Source organism: Platichthys flesus, chromosome 11, assembly GCF_949316205.1.
Source record: "Platichthys flesus chromosome 11, fPlaFle2.1, whole genome shotgun sequence".
NCBI lineage: Eukaryota > Metazoa > Chordata > Actinopteri > Pleuronectiformes > Pleuronectidae > Platichthys > Platichthys flesus.
The window spans coordinates 9,542,789-9,567,907 of NC_084955.1; the positions used below are offsets into that span (position 1 = coordinate 9,542,789).

The window sequence follows — 25,119 nt, forward strand, 5'->3', positions numbered from 1 at the left end:
TCACATGCTATTATCATTATTATTATTATTATAATTATTATTGTATTGTTATTATTATAATTATTATTATATTATTATTTAATGCATGAACACATCAAACCGTCAAAGGAGCCTTAACCAATCTCCACAGGTCAGTTCACTAAATTTCATAGGCACTGACCTTCATTTTTCAGTTGTTCAGCAGAATTCAAAACAATTACACAAGCTGTTCTCCTTCAGTTGTGATGTAGGAGTTAATCGATTTCAGTGCAGTTTCCTCTCCGTGTGACATGCGTAAGCTGAAGATGACATTGCTGTTGCAGTCATTACGTGGAGGTGTGATTGCTGCACTGTGTCATTGGTCTGAGGTACAGTACAGAAGTAATTTCCTCTAATGTGCTACTCGGAGTGAAGGAACAAAGAAAGTCACTTTGTCAGGATTCCTCGACCATGTGGATGAGGGCAGATAACACCAGTAAAATATTGATTAGCTTCATATTGTGGCAAGCCCATAGCTAAAAACGTCCGTGTGTGTTTTCCCTCGTTTCTAACGAAAGCATGTTTTATTTCTCTGTTGATTCCCAAGCCGCTTGTCTTTCACATGGAAGCCTCCAGTGGCTGCATCAACAACAGTTATTGTCATTGACCTGTACAGGGTAAAGCCCTGTCCTTGAAAAATAGCATCTGGTTCTTCATTTTGACAACACATGGTACTACTCTGCTGAAAGGCTTCCTCCGCTCCAAGTGACAGCCATACTCATGTTCCCTCACTGTCGGGGAATTGTTCAATACGACTGTAGCTAACCATGGATATCAGAGGGCTGATGCTGCAGTTACTGGGGTGGATTTAAAGGAAGACAGAGGGTCTGTTGTTTCCTTATCCTGCAGTTATATATTTAGAGAATCTAAGATACTCTTGTATATGCTGTGTAAAGGTAGAAGAAGAAAACAAGAGGACATGGTACATTTTAGTAACTGGCTTTAGATCTTCACACCACAGAATCTTTCAGCGGAGCAATGGATTGTGACAGAGCAAAGCTACAATGAAAAAGTACACTTCTGCAATCAGACCTATTGTGATGATAACCGTTTTACTTGGCTTTAATGGCAAAGTCATAAGAGCCTGGTAGGTAATAACATGCATTAGCCAGCATCTTGTACTTGACGTCCGACGTGGAAGAAGATTGGCAGAATTGCAGACTAGGCAAATGTTTCCATGGAGCCTGCGAGTGCTGCAGGTTGTGCAAACCCACTATTCATCCAGTTCACAAGAAACCTCAAGTGGACTCTGTGCAGACTTCCAGAGAGTGTGCCTGGGTTGACTTTACCAGAAGCCACTGAACTACCCACACTTCATGTCCACAGGACTTCTGAAACTAGTTTTTACAATTACAAACTAAAGAAACTAAATGGACTTATTATGAACATGTAAAACATTGACTTTATTAAGAAGTGTAGTAAGCCAGAAATATTATTTAAACTACAATATGATACAGAAATATCTTGAACTGAAGGCTCTAGAAAAATCTATATACTTTGTATTATTATGGTCTTAAATTGTGGGTAACCTGTTAATCTCTGCAATGTCATGCCATAAGAAAGATAGTCATCAAAAGACAATGATAAAAGGCAAACCAGCAACTACCACAATGTACACAAGTTGCCTGTGGAGACTGGATGTGACAATGGTGAAAATGTCATTGTAGGTCCAACTGAAGTCCACAAGGTCTCATTCCATTAGTCCAGAGGGTGGTTATTTGGAGTCAGTCTGTATTTGTAATGGAAGGGAATTCATCTGTCTTTTTAGTTGAGTGTAATAAACCCAATGATTGTGGTCTGCAAAGCTGGGTTACCACAATCCTTAATGGACAAAGAGTGAAGCCAAACACTATGTACAACATAGCTGGCCAGATATAAAAGCCAATTGGCATCCATCTGAAAAGCAATAAAGAAATTGAAGCTGTTATTGCCCTTCCCTCATTTTTTTTTTACCAATGCTCAAATCCATCTCAGTGCCTGACAGTGTCACCATGACCAGGCCACTGACTCCAATTCACCATAAATCTGAGAGCTGAGAGGCTCAATAAATATGTTACTTGTGGCAATGGAAGAAACAAGGTCCGTGCATGAAAAGCATTCACAATTGAAAATATTTGATTTGTGTTGCGTCTGCAGGATAAAATTACACATCAGGGTTGAACTGTTTACTTCCAAGGAAGCGACAAGTGTGTGCTGCAATGCAGCGCTCTTTATTTGACAATGCAGTAATAACATATGGACAAGGAGGCAATTTCTAGAAAATAACAAAGTTAATATACACAACATACTGAAAGTGGCCATTATGGCTTCATCATGAAACTTAGTTATTTTACATTCATTTAAAATCCACACACTGATGCTAATTTACAATAGGTGGAATGATACTTTTTTATATATTTCCCTTACATTACTCTTTTTTATAATGTGCAATATGACTATTTACATGCAACATTATCACATTATGTTTAATATCATGTGCAATCATCAATATTATTTACTCCTGTTATCATTGCTACTTACTGACACTTAAGCGTATTAGTTTAGTGTCTCACGCTATATATTCATTTTAATTTTGATATCAGTTATTTCTATTAGACACTGGCTCTGCATGTTCTCCATATAAACTTTATATTTGTATATTGTGTGACTAGGATCTAGGAACAAGCCGGCACAAAAATTTCCTTTGGGACGAATAGTCGCTTATATTTTATCCGTAATGCTTGGCCCATCACGACCCCTGCTCACTCGTGGCTCTACAGGTACTTTAAAATTCACATCTCTCAGCCTCGTCGTGACTCTCTTTCTCTCCTCTCATGTTTTCTCCAGTTCCCTGTGGTGGAGCCTTAACTGACCGCAGAGGCACCATCCTCTCTCCTGGATACCCAGACCCGTACGCCAACTATCTGAACTGCGCCTGGAAAATCTCCGTTCCTGAGGGAGCCGGCATCCAAGTGAGAGGACACAAATACAGGCCTTAGTATCGTCATGTTTGAAAAGATATAAAGATTTGACGGATGGATTCAACTAAGTATTAAACTATTTATTTGCACCATTTTTACTAATGTTCGCTTTTTTGTAACTCCTGTATTTTTAATGCTCTGTTTGGTTCATATTAACGCGTCTTTCTTTTTTCAGATTCAAGTTGTGACCTTCGCCACGGAACACAACTGGGACTCGCTGGATTTTTTTGACGGGGTTGATGGCAATGCTCGGAGGCTTGGTAGCTACTCAGGTAAATCTGATACAACTGAATTTAACTTGTCAGCTCCCTCTTGATTTTCCGTCATGGATGTCACAGGGCCCCGGCAGCAGACTGATGTGTTGATGGAGCTGATTGCATTTGGCGCGTCCTTTGAGAAGGCTGTCTAAAAACCAGTTAAAGAAGTCGGACAAAAATGCCCTTCTTCTCTCACACAATGTTCTTATCTGTAGTAGAGTTCTTTTTAATGTAGTCTCCGTTTCAGTCTGGAATTTTACAAGTGCACTAGTGTTGCCTCAAGGCTCATGCTAATTAACCTGATGCTCTTGCCACATGGTAACCTCCTAGAAATAAGCTAGCGCATCATTTTAGATGCTGAATCACGGTGTAAGATGGACTGGTGTAGCATAATGACCCTTTACCTCTTTTACCAGTTTAATAAGACTAAAATAGATGTAGAATTTTTCCTATGATAGATATCTAATTTTCAACCAAAGCCTTTACATTAAAAGTTTTACAGCTCTCTCTGTGCAGGGAGCCAAGGCGTTATTAAAAGGGTGGAACAGTTCAAATGGCTGGAAATTAATGTTATTGTGGGCTTAAGTTAGAAAGGTGAAATTATATAAGAATCAAGAATTTTACAGTGTTGACATTTTAGCACAATATATTGTGTAGTATAAATTTCCAAGATACTGAAACAAGCTTGTATAGGTTTGAACTCAGAGGACATATGAATTAAAAATGTCCCTTTAACCATCATATTCTAAACATGTAAGTAAAGATATAAGAAAAATAATTAGTTACTGTGTATATTGAGTTGTATACACTATGACAAAAATCCATATGCTAAAGTATCCCCAAAGTTGACCGAACGTGCCCAAATTGTCCCTGACGGCTTTGAGAGGTGTGTGTCCTTGACGTGCGATGCACATATATGCACTGTATGAATGTGTGTGTGAATGATGAAAGTGTTTCAAGTGGTTATCAAGACAAGGAGAGTTCCTATATAAATAAAGACCATTTATTTTTTCTAGTATTTATTATAAAATTCTCTTGAAATTATAATCTTTACATATTCTGTAAAGCAGGATTTTTCCTGACACAAAATACTTCTATATATTTTTCTTTTACTTTACTACAAACTATTTCCCATTTTATATATATATATATGAAGCACTTTTATGTTTGCACCATGATTTCATCAACTCATTAAGCAAAGTGAAAAGGCTGCCGCAAGTTCGTGTTCACGTGTTACACATTTTCACATGTCTAAATTTAGAATATATTTCCTTCACATCGTACAGGTACGACAATTCCCCAGCTGCTGAATAGCACATCCAACAACCTGTACCTGACCTTCCAGTCTGACATTAGCGTGTCCGCCGCCGGCTTCCACTTGGAGTACACAGGTATGAGGAGAGACGGCTCGTCTGGCTGCCTGTCACTTTGTCTGCTGTCTGTATCTGTGTGTCCATCTGCTGCTGACTTCCAGCAGCTGCAGAGGGTCATAAGAAGTTAGAGGGACAGCTGGTTTGGGTGGCACAGTTGGGGAGACAGAGTTTGAGGGAGTGAATGTTTGGGCACGTTTTAGTTTAGTTACTTCCTCTGTATGTCCACTCATTTCCACTCTTTGTATCTGCTTCTCTGGCACTCGTGGTATTTCCAGATGGTGTCATGTTTAAATCCTCCCATAAATGTTAACTTAGTCGGCCTTCATCTGTTTCCATTTAATGAGTAAATTTGCTAATCTCATAACAGGCTATTCACATTTTAAGGCGTGTAGCTTGCCCCAGAGGAGCGACTTATTTACAGATTCCTTAAATTCAAACACTATACAAATGAAAGTAGGGATGATGCATCTGCTGATGATGCATGGAGCTCTTTGCACTTATTTAATAATATTGTCCTTTGAGACCATCTTCCAATGGTTATTTACATCTCAGCCAATTTCCCTTTGTTTCTTTTAATGTCAGGGGAACTTCCCGTGCTTTTATTTTGTCTCCAAGTTGGATTCATTCTAAGCTTATGCTTGCTTTGTTTCTTCCTCCTGTTTGTCTTCCTGCTGGTTTGTTACTTAACCTTCACGGACATTCGGACACATTTGAGAAATCTCCAGACTGGTGTAGCTGTGGGAGACCCCTTTGTCGCAAATGTTCTGTGAGGTGCACCATGTAGAACAACAGTGCACCCATTGTTCGCGGGGAAAAGCTGAACTTCACAACATTCAGTGTGTCGGAATGTGGATCGCAGAGCTCAGCCGGCAGGTCCAACTCCGAGATTCCATTCACAACGCAACAAAAGAAACACACGTTCTTTATGTAAAATCCTCTCCCACAAATGTGTTTCAAAACAAAAGAAGCCTGAAAAACATTGCTGTCACAAATGTGTCCTCGCTGTCAGCAGTGTCAGTCCGCGAGCATCATCACACTGTTGAGAACGATTTCACAGTCATGTCTCTCGCAGTCAGTGTTTCGTTTCCGCAACACCCTCCTCTTGCTTGGATCCACTCCGCAGCCATGTCTCTCAGTGGGCTGCTTCCTTTCTGCGCTAACCCCCCTCCCCCCCTTCCACTACCTACTGCTGAGAATCACTTCAGTGCCATGTCTCGACGTCAACTCTCTCCTTCATGACTGTCTCACACGTTGCCTCTACGGCCCCTGTAAAGTGCGTTTGCTGATTCTTCGTGTAAACCGCAGGTTCCGGTCGTCTCTATTTCTCTCCTGCTTCTATTCATATTTTTTCTAGCTTGCCTACATTCCTTAGGCAGACAGCATGCTTTAGTTGAAAACACTTTTCACAAGCAATATGGCGATTAGCATATAAAATAACATCCAACACTGGGCTTCAATCAAAGCATACTCCAGAGACCTACATTACATAGCGAGATTGTGGCAGCAAAATGTCTGAAAAGTTGAAAAGAAATTCATCCTCAGATGCCAGACAGACCAATCTGCCTGAAAACACACTTTCCAGGTCCAATCATATATGTATAGGTCTTACTTTGTACACTTAGAATGTCAGTATCTTATGTGAACAATCTTTGAAGATAAGCAGAAATCACCTGGTCAGTATCTGCATTTCATCACTTGACCTGTACCTGTAATCAAGTTGACCATGTTTCTTACCTGAAAGAAAACAGCTACTCAAGTAGCGGCAATACAATCTATGAATAATGACTCTATAATGACAGTGTCTAGAATGAAAAACATCCAGTGTGCAGCAGATCTGTGGATAGAAACGCTCAGGCTGAAAGGAACTGAAAGGCTACGGCGACTCAGATGACCACTCTTCAGAAGTGTGGCGACAAAAGCATCAGAATGCACCACACATTGAACCTTGAGGCAGAAGGCCACATCAGTGTCTAGTTCTGTCGGCCAATCACACGAATCAGAGCCTGCGGTAGGCACAGGCTAATAACCAAAACAGCTGAAGACCGAAACGTGTGGTGTGATCTGATGAATCTGCATTTCTGCTGAAGCTGCAGGTGGTAGAGTCAGAATTTATCATCAAAAGCATGAATCCATGGACCAACCTGCCTTGTATCAAGAGTCCAGGAATGTGGAGGTGGTGGTGTAATGGGTTTGGGGAAAGTTCTCCAGACACACACTCTTAATCCCAATCAACCATTCTTTGAAAACCAAAACACATCTCAGGATGGTTGTTGACTGTTATGGCCACAGTTTACCATCTTCTTATGGTCACAACATGATGCTCCTTCATGCCATAAAGCAAAGGTAGTTACTAACTGGTTTCATGCACATTACATGACCATGACCATCCTTTGTGTAATTGATACCTATTTTCATTCTTTTAATCATAGTAAATGTGGATGCACTGCGTTATGAAACATTTTAGTCATCTCACAGAATGCTGCAGAGGGGAGGCTGATTGCTCTCTACAGTTAGGACACATAAAACATTCATGAAACTGTTTAATTTATTGCCGCATTTCACTTGGATGTCAACCTCACTTTATTGCAGCCTTGCACTGCAAACATTGTTTCAACATCATGAATCCTGTCACAGAATCTTCTTGAAATGACAAAAAAATCTAAATGGTTTTCAAAAAATCTGTTAAAAATACTAGTTTAACAGTCGTCACATGTGAAGTTAAGTTTCCTCGAAATCATCACATGTTGAATAATCCTCCCACTCCTCCTGTGGTGTGGTTCTTCACCAGTTGTATCTGTGGTGTCTCTAGTTAATTCCTGTTAAGAGCCTTACAGCTACTGTCTCCTCCCACTCAGATATCCGTTTCTAACTTTCACTCGATGCAGAGCAGGGCGGCCACTCCCGTTACTCAGCTCCCCGAAGAGCTGCCTATAAATTGTTCTGAGTCCTGTGTTGTCATCCTTGCTGCCATGTTTACACTCATCCACCCACATACTGCCCTGTTAACGCATGGAGTGGGTTTGTGTGTTTGTGTGTGTGTGAGGGGTTTGTCTATTTCTCTTTTGAGTGAAGTGTTATCTGTGCCCACAAATAGGTGCGATACTTTCTGTTGCTGTGTTTGTATATTCTCCTTCACACTACTACTCACACCATGACCTACTTCTACTAATGTATCAAAGAGAAAATGTCTAAATGAATGTATATGTGCTTTTTAGTGTTATTACAAAGGTCCCCTTTCCATCATCTATCTGTTACTACAGCCAGATCAGTGCAGCAGCAGATTTCCATGGGGGTTTTGCATTCAATCGGTTCAGTTGGTTAAAAGCCAACATTTTACATTTTTCCAATGCTGTATTTCATTGAATAAATGCTTGATTGAGGTCTCGATGCCTCAAATCAAAATCTTTATTTTTTTTTATTTATTTGGCGAGTGGCTTTGTTATCACTTTGTTCCCATGGAGGTGCTTCTGGTGCTGTCGAGTAATACTTAATACAGGGATTGCATTGTAAGATCACAGTCGGAAGGATTTGCGATTTCAGCCACCAGTAGAACCGCTTTGTGACTTGTCCCAGTTTCTAAACGTTATCATGAAGGGAAAGAAAAAAAAATGACTTACTCAATTATTTCACAATTACAAGCCTATTAAAATTAGGCTCTGTGTAATTACATGTTAAAACGTTTTGTGTTAATTTAATTGTTCCCTTTTTCTCCACAGGTATTGGATGATTATATATTTGCAATGGATGAAACAATATCAAATGCTTTGATACGTTACAGGTCTCAAACCCACTTTGTGCAGAAGAATGATTGCTGTCCACACTTGTGTGTTGTGACTCTGTCCTAAGCAATAGGTTTGGATTCGTGCCCAGAGCCGCTGCCTCCCAGTAACGGCCTAAGAGTCAGCGACCGCTACACCGTGGGTGACATGGTGTCCTTCCAGTGTGATCAAGGCTTTTCGTTGCAGGTAGGTGAAAGCATCCAGCGCTGGTAATACAGATATCCAGCATTTATACATTCATGACTTGTGAATCATATCTACCTGCCTGAAGTGACAGTTTCAAGGAAATACCCTCACAAGGAATACAAGGATGAGTTTGTCAAAGACGCGTCACTAAGTACATTTTCTATGACATTTGTGTGAGTCGGAGCGGAACAGTAAGCGCGGGCAAGAAATGCTTGAATGCGCATGTGGGGCTACTTTCCATGTGTTAATGCGTGTATCTTTATTTGTTAAGAGTGTGTGCGCGCCGATATACATGTGAGTGTGTGCCTCCGCAAAAGCAGCTTTAAGTTCTTCCAATCCTCCCTGAGTAGATACTGCGGCTGTGGCGTTTTGAGCTGTAGGACTTTCCAAGGCCACGGGCAATGGATTGTGTTAACAGTTGCCTCACTAATCCCACGCTGATTTGTATTCCCCGACCCGGGTATTCACTTCTTTTTTACATTCTCTCCGGACCAACCAGCAACTTCTTACACACATCTTCAGGCTGAGTTTCTGAACGGCAGCACTAGACTACACACCATTGTGGAAACAAAAGCCACATGTATTGATTTCAACGGCATGTGTGTGTCCATGCGTGCGTGTGTGTGATTGTGTATTCACAACTATGTTTTGTAGACGGCTGTTTCAGGATTTGGCTTCAGGGTGTTTTTAAAGAGCTTACTTACAAGTATCTCGTCCAAAAAATAGTTTAATGGATCAAAACATCAACACTGCTCTGAATATTTTAAACAGGATTAACAGTATTATCCGTTACTTATTATTTACCTGTAAGACAAGTGTAGGAGCAGGATGTGGCTCATCTCTATGTAGAGGGTGGTATACCCTTGCCCAGCTTGCGGCTGAGAGGTCCCTCTCCTGCTCCTGATGCCATCAAATATTAACACACAAGACGTTGAGAGGATTTTCAGAACTCCAAAAACCGAACAAAGTATCAGAAAATCTGATGCAAGCACCACCTGCTTAATATTTTGGAGAAAGTGAATATACTGTTTGTTTGTTTCTTCTCTGAACAGGGTAATACATATATTACCTGCATGCCTGGCCCCGTCAGAAGATGGAATTACCCCGTACCTCTGTGTTTAGGTAATTTATTCTTTTATTCTGTCTGATATCTTCAGCATACAGGGTTTCAATGAGGTGATATTACAGACGACAAAAACACATTTGTTGCATCAAACAGACTCACTCTCACTTTTGTCTTTTTCCATTTCCTTTTTCTCATTCGCTTTTTCCTTGTTCATCTTTTCTACAAGTCTTTTTATTATATTTCTCCCATTCTAATACCTGAGTCCTACACAGCATCACAATAGATCAGTAGCCTCACAGAGGAATTGTTATTGTATTAGGGAAACCAACAATTTCATTTTCAGATCCGGGAGGGGAATGATGGAAGGGAGTGAGTGGCTTGGGGGAGGAGTTTATGAATTTTATACTTTTCCTTTCAGTTGAAAACCAATAAGGCTTTGCAGCATCTCAGTGTGTTGTTCGATTTTTTGAATCCTCCAATGATTCTCTGGTCTCCCCCAACACATCTTCTGAAGTTGATTGGCGAAGTGACAGATTCCGCAGATTACTAAGGAATTGCTCCACTTTGTGTTTGGACACCTCACCGTTTCTTCCCCAATTACACATGTAGACAAACATGTGCACGGGCCAGTGTAAGCACTGTTACACACCCTTGCATATGAACACAGGCAAAAAAAATGCACCCGTTCGCACACAAAAACACACGCTCACAGTGCTCTTCATGTAAATGATCTGTCCCTGTGGTTTTCACAGTTCACTGCAGACATAAATCCAGGCTTTGCAGTTGACAGCCCTTTTCTTGTATGCGTGTGCTCGCTCGTTAGCCCACTCCTCGCTCGTCTGCAGCGCATAAGCTGATCCCAACACCCGAGGATCTGTAGTCACTTTGTTGCTGATAAACTTACATCAAAGTGGTTGCATGCCCTTTTGCTAAACAGTAAAACATCCTCATAAGTGCCTCTTCGTTTTCTCTTTATACACAAGCAGGTAAAGCAGGTTTCCTCCACTTGGATCACAGTTACATCCCAGGGTAGTTTTAGCCGAATTCTGGCTTGTTGTGAGAGTCCCCGGAGAGATGGCAGCAACACCCCCCCTCCCGGTTGGGGTTAAGATGGTGAAAAAGAGGAATGATCCAGCTACAAGTTTACAGTGATGCCTCTGGTGGCTGTAATTGTATCACACCTGGCTGTTTATGTAAGAGTGGGATATGTGCAACTGGAGGAGAATAGGGGATTGAGAGTAACCTTCACTGCGAGATGTAGTGTTCTCTAACACACATTCAAAGAGAAGAGGTGGGCTGATGCAGGGGGAGGGTGAAGTAATCACTGCCACCGCTGAGCACTGGGGTGCTGTACTGAATATTGACTCCCTCATTTATTGTAATTTAAAGCACCACCAAACAAGGGATGTGCCTCAGTCTGTTATCTTTTCACAAATGCCCTTATGGAGCGTAATCCACACAGTCAAGCAGAGATGTACAAGCACAAGTCACAGACACGCTCAGACACGGATACATGCACAACACTTAATTTTCTCTCTCGCTCACAAAGCTGCCCTATTGCAGCCTGCACATAAACACATAGAACACATGTTTGTGAAAGCATGTGGTTAATGCATACCCAGCCCCACTCTTCTTTCCTTTTGGTACATATACCCAGAAATCATGCATCTACTGTAATCAGAGACACAAAGCTCTCGCCCTCTCTGGATATTTAGTACCTCAGTCATTTTTTGTCTTTATTTTATCCCATTGGGCTTTTCCGTGGGTAAGTGACATTTTCATTTTTCCTTGGTCTGTCTCCCTCAGCTCAATGTGGCGGGTCCATGACAGACTTCAGCGGCGTCATCCTCAGCCCAGGCTTTCCAGGGAATTACCAGAGCAGCCTGGACTGCAGCTGGAGAGTTCAGCTCCCTATTGGCTTCGGTTTGTCATCACACCCTCTTTCTTCTTCTCCTCTTTCTTTCATGTTCTCATGACTTCTGTGCTGCTTTCTTCTGCATTGCTCTGTTATTCGCCTCTCCTCTCCTCTCCTCTCCTCATTGTGTTAGAAAAGAACCCATATCTTTTATGTATGCTTTAAACATTGAATTTGAAATATAGTTCTTAAAATGAAGATACACATTCACTCACCTTTTGTGTTATTCATATATTCATGAAATGTTCCCATACATTAACCCAGTGCTTCTGATTTTTAGGGATCCATCTGCAGTTTCTAAACTTCTCAACAGAGCCTGTTCATGACTATCTGGAGGTCCGCAGTGGGAGTCTGGAGACGGGAACAGTGATTGATCGGTTCAGTGGCCCCATGGTGCCCAACTCCCTCTTTAGCACCACACACGAGACCACACTGTTCTTCCACAGCGACTACTCCCAGAACAAACCTGGCTTCCACATCGTCTACCAGGGTGAGGTGCTGAGTCCCCATGGCAAAGTAGAAATCGGTTGTTATCATAGCGGCTGCTGAAAAAGTGTAAGACTGAAAAGTCAGCTAATAGAACACTTAAAAGATCGTCAGTCAGGTCGGAGACAGACCAGGGACAGCGATTAGTCCTGCAAGGCAGACACTTCTACCGAGGTTGTAAGATTACAAAAGTGTAAGGATAAAGAAATCAATACTGACTTCTGTTGAGACTCTCAATAGCACATATGATTGAATAGTAAAAGTTCTGGATATATTATTGAAGAATTTGGTGTGTTAAAGTCAATGACAAAAACGAGCATTAGTAGTAGAAGGATAACCTGACATAACTTGAGTTTTTGCATGAAACCTCGTACTATCAAAACGTAAATGTTTTGGTTTATGCTTCATATCATACCTCCACCAAGGCCGAGTAGCCACTTAATCAACATATTGTATATACGTGTATTCAGATCATGTACATATAACATGACACCACACATTTTGGGCAAAGTAAAGTCAGGACCAGTGGGTGTTTATGTATTTTTGATTTTTTTAATGCATTTATTTTTCCAGCATATGAGCTGCAGAGGTGCCCGGACCCACGACCATTCCGGAACGGCATCGTGATCGGTCAGGAATACAGTGTGGGGATGACTATTTCTTTTGAGTGCCTGCTGGGTTACACTCTGCTCGGAGAGCCGTCCCTCACTTGTCTGCACGGAGTCAGCAGAAACTGGAATCACCCCATACCTCGCTGCGAAGGTGATTGTTTTACGTCTGATAAAATCCCAACAGGTGTTTTTCAACAGTGTTGCTCCTGTGCAGAAAAAAAACACTAGATTTACAGCAGCAGCGAACTTTATTCCTCAGTCATTGCAGTTTCCATAAACTCGCTTGGGAATATTGAAATAAATGTGCACTAACAAATCCTTGAGGAAGTCATGCATTCTATTTTCTGAAAAGCTGACTAGAATAAAGACAGAGATGCTCTTTTTTACCCAATGAAAATAAGACCTTTTATGGTTATTTTAAATATAAGAATATATATTTTTTCGATGTGTTTGTAGTCCTGTCCTTTGTTCTGGCACATTAAAGCATCTGACTCGCATTTACCACCACTTCACTGAACTATAAACTGATACGGCTCATTATAATGATATATGGAGCATTTGCAAGTCTTTATTACAGAGCTGATTATGCCAGCCCTTGTTGTAAATTTCAAGGAGACTTCTCAGATGTTTCTCAGGTATGATGAATAACAACTTTCCTCTTATCGGTTAAGTTAGGGAGTGATATGCGTTTCACAACCACAAACTTTGGTGTTTGTTATGCTCGTTAGTCACTGCATTGTCCCTGTCAAGTTTAAAGTTCTTTCTAATCCCGAGGACATTGCTTCTGGCTTTGACTCTGAGTTCAAAGTCGAATTTTAGCACATCCCCTCTGAAGAGGTATGACGGGGGAGTTTTAGTGTCAGAACCCTTCAATGTCATCAAGCTCTAGGCAACCAGTAAAAATACCTTGCAGTTACAATATATCTTACAGGTTCACCCCCCTCCCATTTTCTCAGTGATAACTAAATAACCTGCAGTTATGGTTTGTTTCCTCGGCAGTTAGAACTTAAATTTAATCAGGGTCTATTTTTATCCAGCCTCTCTGACTTTCTCCCCTCCCTCCAGCTCTCTGTGGTGGCAACATAACATCCATGAACGGCACAATTTACTCTCCCGGACACCCGGCCGAGTACCCACACTTCCAGGACTGTATGTGGACGGTCAGAGTGCCTCCCGGTTACGGCATCTCCATCAACTTTTCTGTTATAAATACAGAACCAATCTACGACTACATCACTGTGTGGTAAGTTTTAATTTATTTCTCGTTGTGATGTTAGTCATCAACAGTGATGCTGGTAACGCGTTACTTAGTTACTTAGTAAGACGTTACTCTATTCTGAGCACTTGTTTCAGTAACAAGTAATCTAAGGCGTTACTATTTCCAAACCAGTAATCAGATTAAAGTCACTGTGCGTTACTATTTCGTTGTTTGTGGTTAAACCGCTGGGCACGTCCTGGGGAGATGTTGCTCCGTCGCCCTCCACTCCACGCCGCCGGAGGCTCAGTGTGCAGCACGCCTCAACTTTTTTTTTGAGGGGGGGAGGTGCTCGTCCGCGGTGCGGGGGCTTTCCTTCTAGTTGGACGCGGGGCGATGTCCGTCGGCGGTGCGGAAGGCGGGGACCGGTTGAAGGGGACCAGGTACGGCGGTCGGCGGCAGCGCCTCTGGACGCAGCGCCTCTGGACGCGTGTCGGGCCCTTCTCACGGATCACCTCAGCTACGGTGATCCGCGGGGGCCCCCCCTCCCCCGGCGGGTTCTAATGAATTCAGTGTTGGCAAAACCGGTTGTCATTTTTATGTTGAGGCGGCGGGGGTGTTTTCGGCAGCTGCTGAATGTAACTAATAAAGTAACTTGTAATCTAACTTAGTTACTTTTAAAATCAAGTAATCTGTAAATTAACTAAGTTACTTTTTCAAAGTAACTATGGCAACACTGGTCATCAAGGATCAGCTTGTGGTACATGTCAAACACACACTAGATTTACAGACCAGGGACATTTTTAATAGTGAGCCCAAAAAACTTTATCCTTGTTAAATAATAAAGATGTGTGCTTTAAACCAAGACTTTGCTTATTGAGCAGATCCCAGTAGGTTTGATAAGTGAAGGGTTCTTTTTTCAGAGCATAGAAGATTTTCTATTGAGCACAGTGCATATTTCCCTTGTTGCAATAGCAAACTCGAAAAGTGGAATGCATTGAATTCAAAAGTTTATATAACGATAATGCCACAGGCCAGTTGGACAAATGCTGCTTACAGCTCCTGGTATGACACCGATAATTGACGAGCCAAAAGCCGTCTAGATGGCTCGACCTTTGTCTGGACATTTATAGATTAATTTCTCCCCTGACAACTTCTCTCCTTACAACTCCTCGCTAAAGCAAAAAAAGATTGCTGTGCGTGTTGAAATGAAATAACCCGAATCCAAGGCTGGGTCACTGTGTCCCTCTCCTCCTCTCACCAAACTTCAAGTAGATGTTAATGTTATGGTTTGGGGAAGGAGATGGACCCAGGGTGCAGAGGTTATATAAAAAGAGTCCTTAAACAAGACAAAAAAACAAAACAGGAACACTAACAAGTAACACTGGTGACAAGGCGCACGGAGAACAAGGAAGCTCCGGACGGGAAAGCTGGTCGAGACAGCAGGACAAGAAAAACCATATCTCACGACGTGTGGAAACGAGTAAGAGAAACAACTAACGAACCAACAGAGGACAAAGGGAAACACAGAGGCTTAAATACACAGAGGAAAGGAAGGGACATTAAGCACAGGTGAAACACATGAGGATCGGGCAGGATAATCAAAGACAGGGCGTGACACACCGGGAAGCTGGAACAAGACACAGGGAAAACGAGGCTACAAAATAAAACAGGAAACAGAAAACCCAAAGAGACAGAAATCCATAAACATAAATTACCAGTTAAATTCCACATCCCAAGTGCATCTCTCTCTCTCTCTCTCTCTCTCTCTCTCCCCCCCCCCTTTCCCTCTCTCCCCTTTCCCTCTACCTGTCTGTATCATCTCTATACTATAGTGGGCCTGAGGCAGTCATGGAGCTGCCCTCATGGGTGTTAAAGGAGGGAAATGCCTCCAAGCATCTGGGGCTACGATTCAAAGTTCTGGAGGAGGGAGCTACTGGCACTGTTTTTCAAATGAATTATCTTTCCCCTGATGGCAACAATTCATTTTCCTGTCTGAAAGCCAACTCCCATTTTGCTGATCACTCTTAAATGACAAAGACCTTTTTAATGCATAAAATAGGAAGGCACACACACATGCAAAACAGAATTTAGTGCACATCATTCAGGTGAACGCTACCTGAAGTGTCAGGACTTTTCTCCTGTGCAAAGAAATCGTTTCTAACAGTAATTTTTCTTTTTATCCACAGAGAAAAGTGTAATTTGTGTTGGCGCCGCATTTTACACACAAAAACTGTTATCCATCTTGTTTAGCCAACTTATTTCCGCAGATCGTGGTGATGTTCTCACCAGGGTTTTCTCCTCCTCTCAGTTGCGGAGCTTCTGTGTTTTTGCATTTGGCAGACAAAGCGTGCCTCATAAATGACTTCAACACTAATTGCAAATGCTATTATCCCCCCAAAGCCACATATCCATCTTGGGTTCGGGGATTATGCATGAAACGTTCACAGTTACATGTTGTTATGTAAATATCTTGAAAGAGAACATCAATATAGAAAATCTAGAATAACCTGGCGGCAATGTGTGTTTTGCCACCTCCAGCTAATTAGATACCAAACAAATGAAGGTGCCTCACCGCATAGATTCACATAAATATAGTCAAAAAATATGAATATTCCTATTCACAGTCCTATTGTGTCCACAGTCCAAAACCCTACAGGTTGGCTCATCCCTATCGTCACACAGAATGTATTTAATCATATTGCCCATTTCTCCGTCTACCTGCCTATCCATTTTTACCCACTTCCCTCCAGCTCCACCACTGGGATCCTCCGGTCCACCTAGACCACCTGCAATATATAAGCATGTGCTGGGTCTGCTCCTGGGGTCTCCTCCCAGTCACTCTTGCTCCACAGGGAAGCGTGCCAGTAAACCTAATTAGACGCCTGCACTACCTCTGCTGTCTCTCCACAGGAGGTCTAGTCTGAGTTCTCTGAAATATCTGACTCGTCACTCGACGAACCACAACCTGCACAGGCAGCTCATTTCAACTCGTTGTGTCCATAAATCGAGAACTTCACCTTCAGGCTTAACTCCGTTTTCAACATGACATTTTAGTACTCTGCCACTTGTCAATTTCACACTTCATTGTAACCTCATTCAGGAACAAGGCCCACAGATACTTAAAACGTCTTTCACTTGGGGCCACAGCTCCAGCTGCCAAAGATAGATGCTGTCCAAGAGACCTGTCAGACATGACAGGCCGACTACATTCAGGGCCTATAGCATCTCAGGGTGAATCTCGTCCACTGTTGGCTTTATGCCGGTAACTTTTTCATTGACGGTTACTCCCCTAACCTCTTATTCTCATAGGTGATGTGTAATCTGAAGGTGCCTGGAGGAGTTGGTAGACCTTTTTTCATCACTTGAAAGATATCATCATCGATACATCGTTGCCATATTTACTATAAATCAGGTTTGATTATTGGACTAGAGATACAGTAAGCTGCCATGTGTGCATATGGAAATTTAAATCAAATTTAGATTTTCCAAAGGGAGGGGTTACAGTTCCTCAATTTGTGCAGTATTCAGTTAAATGCTTAAGGAGTCTGCTTAACAATCCATGAATTTGCTGTAACAAATTATTTTATCCTTCCAGGGTTGTAGGATCTAAAGCTTTCTGATAACTTTACAACTTTACAACTGTATTCTATACATACATGTACAGAATGTTAACAGTTTCAGCCAAATTAGGGGGGTAGCTAAAGCCAATCCCAGCGGACATAAGGCAGGAGAACCGGGTTCAACCTGGACAGGTCACCAATGTATCCCAGGGTCATCATACAGAAAGAAGCAAGCATTCACACTCATATTCACTAGTCTCCAGTCAACCTAATCTCCAATTTGCATGTTTGCAAAGAAAACCAACGCACACACAGGGAGAACATGCAAACATGTTGCTGTGAGGTGACATTGCTAACCCCCGCACCACCTTGCCACCCAGATTGCTTTATATGAATAAAAGCTGTTGAATATTTTGCATAATTTTGCATTTTCTTTTGGCCAAAACATTCCTATCAATATTTAACTCAGGGGCAAAAGTTTCAACTCTACACCTCCTCCTAACTTATATACATAACTTTGACACTGTTGAGTAATGTGAAACTTTTCTCACAGTGGCAGAATGACTATTACGTCCACAAGACTGCTTGAGGATAGCTAGACCTGCTCTTTGATCCCAGCAAGTTATTACTGCTATTTATTCATAAATCATTTGCTCTCTCCTTCTCGCTCTCTCACTCCCCCTCTCACTCCTTTTACTCTTTCAATCTATCTTCCTCACATCCTGTCTACTACTTCCTCTATCAGGGATGGACCCGACCAGGCCTCGCCTCAGATCGGTCAGTTCAGCGGCAGTTCGATACAGGAAGGCGTGTCCACCACCGCCAATCAGATCCTCATCAAGTTCCACAGCGACTTCAGCACCAGCGGCTTCTTTGTGCTGCATTATTACGGTAACCTCCCTTTTGAAAGTGGCTAATTAAAGACCTCGTCCACACAGCTCTAATGACCCTTGACCATTTGATCTCCAGCTCTCCACACTGCCTGCTGCAATAATGAAGATCACAAAGAGATTGTTCTTTTTGTTTTTACATTGGAAGACCTTTCTTTCTTTTTTAGGGGTCATTATTAGGCCTTTCTCATCTTGCTGCTGCTTCCAGCACTGTGTAATGATAAATGTCCTATTATGCCACCTCTTTTTCTGCTGAATTATAAAAACGCCCCTTTGAAAGAAGTTGATTACTTATAAAATATCCCCCAGCTCAGGTAAATTACTGATTGGTTTTTGATGATCATGGGCAGTGATAGGTAGCAGTTGATGATCCATTCAAGTTTCAGTATGAGGGGAGAGTAAAGAATATGTTGCTGTTCAAGAGAAAATACACACACACACACACACTTACAAACACACACAAACACGGTATCTTCCTGTCTCAATTGAGTGCACAGATTTCAGCATGTGTCCTCTCCCCAACAGCCTACCAGCTGAGAACATGTCAGCCACCCCCTCCTGTCGCCAACGCCACTATCCTAACCGATGATGACGAGTTTGAAATAGGTTTGTCTTATTTTATTTCCCTTGTTTACTGGCCAGGGGAATACATGATAAAATAAATTTGCACCAGGAATAAGGTAATTTGGTTAGAAAGCCCTGGACAGAGTGGCAAAACAAGACTAGACTTATAAAAAATGTATTTTTAAAATTAATTACTTACTTGATTTTTTTATTTGTTTATTGAAACCATTTTTATGAATGTATTATTCCATCTGCCCATTTCAATGGGTTTTCTTACAACTCTTAATAGCTCAATCCTACTGCATTGTGCTCTTAGTCTCTCTCTAGTTTTGCTCTTTGCTTTTCCATCCTGTATTTCTTTCCTTCCTATTGAGTGTTTGCCCTGTGTTTGTGCTTTGTACAATAAAGTATTAGTTGGAGGGCAGGGATAATTAACTCTCCATATAAGCTTTTTGTATTTCAGTGTTCAGAAGTGATTAGCAAAGTGAAGTGGAACCCATGTGGGTAGTGGCTGCCTTATTTTGTGTTTTTGAAATTGAGTGTAATTTTGATTTCAAACGTCTGTTGGTGTGTGTGCGTGTGTGCGTGCCAGTTTGCAGCTCGGTAATTTAATGAAGTGCCTCCAGTACAGCTAGGGCATGTCACTCTTCATTAGAAAATGTGTTGTCGATTGCTGTTTCAAGTGCTTCTACTGAGGAAACTTTTTACTAACATGGTTCGGTGGGGATGTGTGTGTTTGTGTGGGTCTTTGGGTGTGTGTGTTTGTGTTTGTGTGTGTGTGTCTGTGTGTGTGTGTGTGTGGGTCTGTATGACTGCGGGTGAAAATGTCCTCGCAGGGGACATTATTCGGTACTCGTGCTTGCCAGGCTTCACCTTGGTGGGCAGTGAGATTCTGACCTGTCGTCTTGGAGAGAGGCTACAGATGGATGGACCTCCACCAGTCTGTCAAGGTTTGTTTAATTCAGTTGTTGGTTTATGAGTCTTGTCATGAAATTGTGTGGTTTTATAACTGATAGTGTTTTCCTGTCTTAACATTGTTCTGTGTGTGTGTCTGTTTTTAAATGTCGATCTTTGCACATACGCTCAACACATACATTTGTTTGAGTATTGATTTCCAGTTATGTGTGTCTGTGTTTGCACATGTTTGCATTTAATGCAACTCTGCCAAGGTTGCTTGCAGTCAGCAACACCTGTTGATGCATCACTTAACAGACTGCCAGCAGGGCCCCTTCAAGCAGGTTCCTGGTGACAAACAGCATCTCCTCTGTAATTAATCAAGCCCCACAGAGTCAGAATGCTACTGACCTAAGATCATAGCCCTGTTCTCCCTTAGAATCTACACTGGGCTGTGAATGATCAGCGGGAAACAAATAACACATCAGCAGGTTTCATAGACATGTCTTTTTGTAGTGTATCAAGGGTGGGCAACCAGAGCTGATCTGTTTCTTTCTCTGTAGAAAGGGATGGGAGCCTATTTTTTACCCCTTAATCCTGCTCAAATGGCCCCATGGGTTTGATGGATGAAAGACGTCTCCCTCCCATGTTTTTTCAGAAGATGATTATTCAAACAAGAAACAAAGGGAAAGAAATGTCTGTGTTGTCTGCATCAGAGACTTTGTTTAGACCGTAAAACACAAATGCCATCCGCCAGCCTGTCGTGCCAATACATCTTTGCCGCAGACAACACAGCTCTCTGAAACCCCCTATTCCCTATGATGAGACATCTTTTGATGTGCCCTGAAGTCCTTTCTCTGCAAGTCTTGAGCTGATGAGCATTTCTGTCTTTGTGTTTCTAGAAACAATGAGTAATCGTATTGGACTTGTGATCAAGGAAAGACAGATCCTCAACAAACCCATAGCCCGTGTTCAAAAAACCTCTTAGAATAGGACTAGTGATTTGAAACATATATTTGCTCATCCCTGGCTCTTATATTTGATGTATGACTTGATATCTTGGTTTCCCCCCTAGAGCATCTCTGCAGCTGACATTGTTTTACTTTTACTATTTCGAAACTGGGCGATGTATGTGGAAGTGTAACATGTGAAGCAACGCTAAGACCCACTCCCATTTCACAACTTCTCCATAAACATACCCCTTGTTTTCGAGGGTTATCTTGCCCCAGTTCAGTTACATCGATGCTCTATGCTGGTTAAATTAAGTACATTGTGTATCTTCAAAGAGCAGGGATGCCACATGAAATAATATGTAAATAGGGGATTGTCATGCATTTTTTTTAGGTTGTTGTGATAAGAAATGACCATAATACAAATGAAACGATAATAAAGTTAGATATTACAATCATTATAGGAACTTTTTAATCTTTATGAATGAAATAATTACATTTTTATTGGGAAACTACCCCTACACACAAAACAGAGGGGAAGGGAGAAGGGGGGAAATGGGATTGGTCTTAAGTAACGGAAAAGATTAAGTTGAGTGTCCTCATCAGTGATCCAGCGACTCATATTTTTATGCTTTATTCATAAAGGCCATAAGCTGCAATGCTAGCGAAGGTCTCTATTAAAGTATGCACAAAGGTCAAACAGGGCTTAAGAATGGCAGTTTGATACAATGTGCATTGATGTCGGTGCGTTTGCGAGTCCTGAAAAACAAGGCTTACCTTCCCTTCTGCTGCATAGGGCCTACCTAACATTTTGCAAAATTAAAAATGTATAAATGCAAGAGGGATCTAAAATCCTGCTGCATTGTTTTTTCGCTTGACATTTGTTTTTGCCTGACATTACAAAGAGCGCGAGAGAGATAGAAGACAATGTGCTCCAAAAGCTTCATTGCATCCTGCATCATAATGGCTTGGCATACAAATCACATTATTCTGACTGAATGAATTTGTTGTAAAATGCTTTCCAATGTTCAGTTCCATTGCCCTTTTTAAAGTGACCAATTAGCAGATCAGCAACAACGGGAGCAGTTTGGAACGATGTGATATGTTCCTTTTGTGCCAAGTGAGGGCAGTCAGTCAGTCACTTGAGAATAGTGGAAGACATTTCAACCTCTCATGTTATGTGGGCTTTGCCAGCTCTCACCTGCTCATGTGTTACTGAATACACAAAGCTCTGCCAGCACCAACTAGCTGCTCTGAGAGTAAAACCCTCATACCGCAATTGAAATAATTTCACAAGCTTCAATATGAATAACTAAATTAACCTTCAAAATCACGATTGGTGAATCATCCAGGTGGGACTAGACTATGATTTTTCCGTTTATTTTATTGTGCAAGAGAGAAACCATAAATCAGCATCAGAGATATTTGAACATTTTTTTTCGTAAACTCAGGTGAAATACAGAAAGTCAAGTTTTTTAATACTATTTGCCTCACCCAAAGAAAAATTTGCTTTAAAGACTTTTGTAATGAGCGGAAAGAATTACCAACATATGCAAAAGTTTTATTTTCTCAGCCTTTTTTGATTTTTTGATTTAAAAAATATATATCTTGCCATAACCCCCTTTTTCCTCTCAAGTATGTCTCTTACCAACTGAGCCTTGTTAAGTTGGGCAGGAACATCGTCTGGGGTCCTTCATTGCTTTTCATATTGTTGTTTTCTTTTTTAAGTAACAACCTACATTTTCCATAGTGCATGTTGCTTTTCCTATCAGCATTTCAGTGATTCACAATGTATGTAAGAAGCACACATCTCTGCCGGCTCCAAAGGGAGAATCTGAGAAACATACACACATGTGTTGCATCAGGCCTTAATGGGTTAAAGTGTAAATCTAAATGGGCAGATGATGAGTCCTCATTTTTCCCCTGATCGAACCGCTCCCTCAAACCTGCCTTGAGGAATAGTCTGGACTATTTTAGGACACGTGGATTAGTAATTCGTTGTCTGACATTTCCATGGATCACCTCATTATTGTAGTGAAGAACTCATCGCCTTTTCTTATGTCGGATATATTATGTCCTTGTGCCACCTGTAGCCAGAAACTAATTGCTCTCCTTGGGACATGTAGAGTTGAACTTAATTTGAGTTGACCTGCTATTCACATCCCTGAGACTGCTACAATAAGCCTGTAATGGGGCCATTTCCTGTCGGCAGCTTGCCGATAGGGCAGGAAAAGGAATTCTCCTGTGTTCCCTGATTCCGCTTTTGTTTGCTGTCAACCCCTTCTGTTAATTGTCATTTTAGGCTTAGAAGATTACACGGAAATGTCCTTGCGTGGCTGTGCAATTTCACCCCTATGTGCCCCTGGTTTGTAAGATATTTCCCCAGGCTATGACTCTCTGGAAGCCTACGAGGAAGGTTACCCAAAAGCTTTGATCAAGGATAGAACCATGAACAATACAATAATAGTATTTATGTCTCTGAAGCCAACAATATGCCGAAGACAGTAGAAAAAATTGAATACCTAAGCCAAGGTAATACCATCACGTGTCAGTTTTAACAAACACCAACACATTTCACATTGAAGCCGATACATGATATCAGCATTGAGTATTTACCTGGATGTAATTCGCTGGCTAAGGATGGTTGATCAATATATACTAATTCGCAGTTTAATGCTTATTCCCATGAGATAAGGTGTGTCCTCTCTTTAGAAGATAAAATTAAATTAGAAATACACTGAGGTACAGAGGTCTATTTGCAGTATTGCTATCATATAAACACATTGTAAGCTTCAGTCTGCTCTCGGGGTAGCATTCTATCCTTATCCAGGTTTCTCTAAAAACTCATCCGACAAAGTAGCAGTATTGATGTTACTGAAACAGTTTTAAGCCTCTCATAATTTATCTTTTTCAAACGCTGCACCAAAGTATGAGGCAAAGCTGTTTAAGCCACAACTCTGCTCATTGGAAAGTGTTTGTTGCCTGGCAACGTTAGCTTATTAAACAAGTACCGGGGGCTTATTTATTTCAATAACAAAGTCACCCAAATAAATGCCTCTATGCACGACCCATGGCATCTTTGCAACATCTATATGTGTATATCAAAAGATAGGGATATAATATATAATCATATAATCATCAAACCATATAATATCATAATCTCCTGCAGGGAGTGTGGGAGTGTACTGTCTTTAAAGGGATTTGGGGTTGGTGACAATGGGTGGGAGTGAAATCAGTATTTGTAAATAGCAGTTATTTTAAACTTAGGAGAAGTTCTCTGTTCAACAAATATTCCCACTGATGCCAGTAAAGCAGATGCTCCTGCTGATGTCAGAACTGAGGAAGCAGCCATGTGAACTCCGCATCTGAAGCCCCATTCTGATCTCCATCATATTGCCAATGAGACATAACTCTTCTGCTAAAATCAAGTGGCACAGACCTTGATTTTCAACTGAAATGCAAAATCAAGTAACTGAACTGCATATAAACTCACTCAAACAACTTTTATTTCTCTCCAGGAGTATGTGGGCTTCAGAAAACAAAGTTTTTGAATAACTAGCTGTTAAAAAACTAAACTAAAATCCAGAATAAAAAAAATACAAAGCCACATCCTCTGTGCATGGTGACCCTACGTGATGACAGCTTTCACAATGTGAAAAGCACAACCTCCTAATCTTCAGTTTTACAGTTACTTATGAGTATAATTTGGTCTTGTAATATATGTTAATTGCAGAGCACAAGAGAAAACAATGAGATTGCACAGTGATTTGAAATAGATAAAGATCTCTCTTTGACAAGGAAAACCTTTGTAAACATACACAAATTTACATATTGCTCACGTGTCTCAAACTGTCAAGCAATGAAGAAAATACTGTTCTACATCGTATGTGTTGTTGAACAGATCTGAGTTTAAATTAGTTGCCAGATCAATTACTACACCACAGTGCTTCTATAAATATTGATTATTCTGTGGACACATCCTCCCAGTTTTTTTTTTTCATTATTTACATATTACATTTTGTTGTTAAGATGATGTAACGAGTACTTTTCTTGACCTCTGTCCTCACAGGGAGCTTTTCGTGTATTGTGTGGTTTGAGAAATACATTGTTATTTTGAAAATCACTGACTTTGACATTCTGAAGATCATATCTGTCTGTTGTCTTTGAGCCATAGGCTGTTCTGGTTCAGCCAGTTGAAACTTTTGCAGTCACTTGCCAGCGGAAATATTCATGCTGTGATGTGTTACAATTCTTACCTCCTGGCCTTTTTCTGTGTTATACGTCCGATTGTTTCCATTGACCTTTTTATCTGGAACAGTTGTTCGCGTTAACCTTTTATATGCGTCATGTTTCTTCACTAGTGGCCCAGAAGAGAAACGTCTGTAACCAGCACAAAGGAAGAGAAATAAAAC

General features: G+C 41.2%; 1 protein-coding gene across 1 annotated transcript in view; it reads left to right on the top strand.

Moving 5' to 3' along the window:
- Positions 1-25,119, top strand: part of LOC133965309 (CUB and sushi domain-containing protein 3-like) — a 205,497-nt gene that overhangs the window by 119,905 nt on the left and 60,473 nt on the right. Inside the window, exons 36-47 of the mRNA XM_062399793.1 lie at positions 2,845-2,969; positions 3,154-3,250; positions 4,522-4,626; positions 8,455-8,573; positions 9,626-9,695; positions 11,446-11,562; positions 11,835-12,044; positions 12,614-12,802; positions 13,717-13,894; positions 18,155-18,300; positions 18,825-18,905; positions 19,700-19,813. Of these exons, the coding sequence (XP_062255777.1) occupies positions 2,845-2,969; positions 3,154-3,250; positions 4,522-4,626; positions 8,455-8,573; positions 9,626-9,695; positions 11,446-11,562; positions 11,835-12,044; positions 12,614-12,802; positions 13,717-13,894; positions 18,155-18,300; positions 18,825-18,905; positions 19,700-19,813 (1,551 nt within the window). The remainder of the gene's footprint in view (positions 1-2,844; positions 2,970-3,153; positions 3,251-4,521; positions 4,627-8,454; positions 8,574-9,625; positions 9,696-11,445; positions 11,563-11,834; positions 12,045-12,613; positions 12,803-13,716; positions 13,895-18,154; positions 18,301-18,824; positions 18,906-19,699; positions 19,814-25,119) is intronic.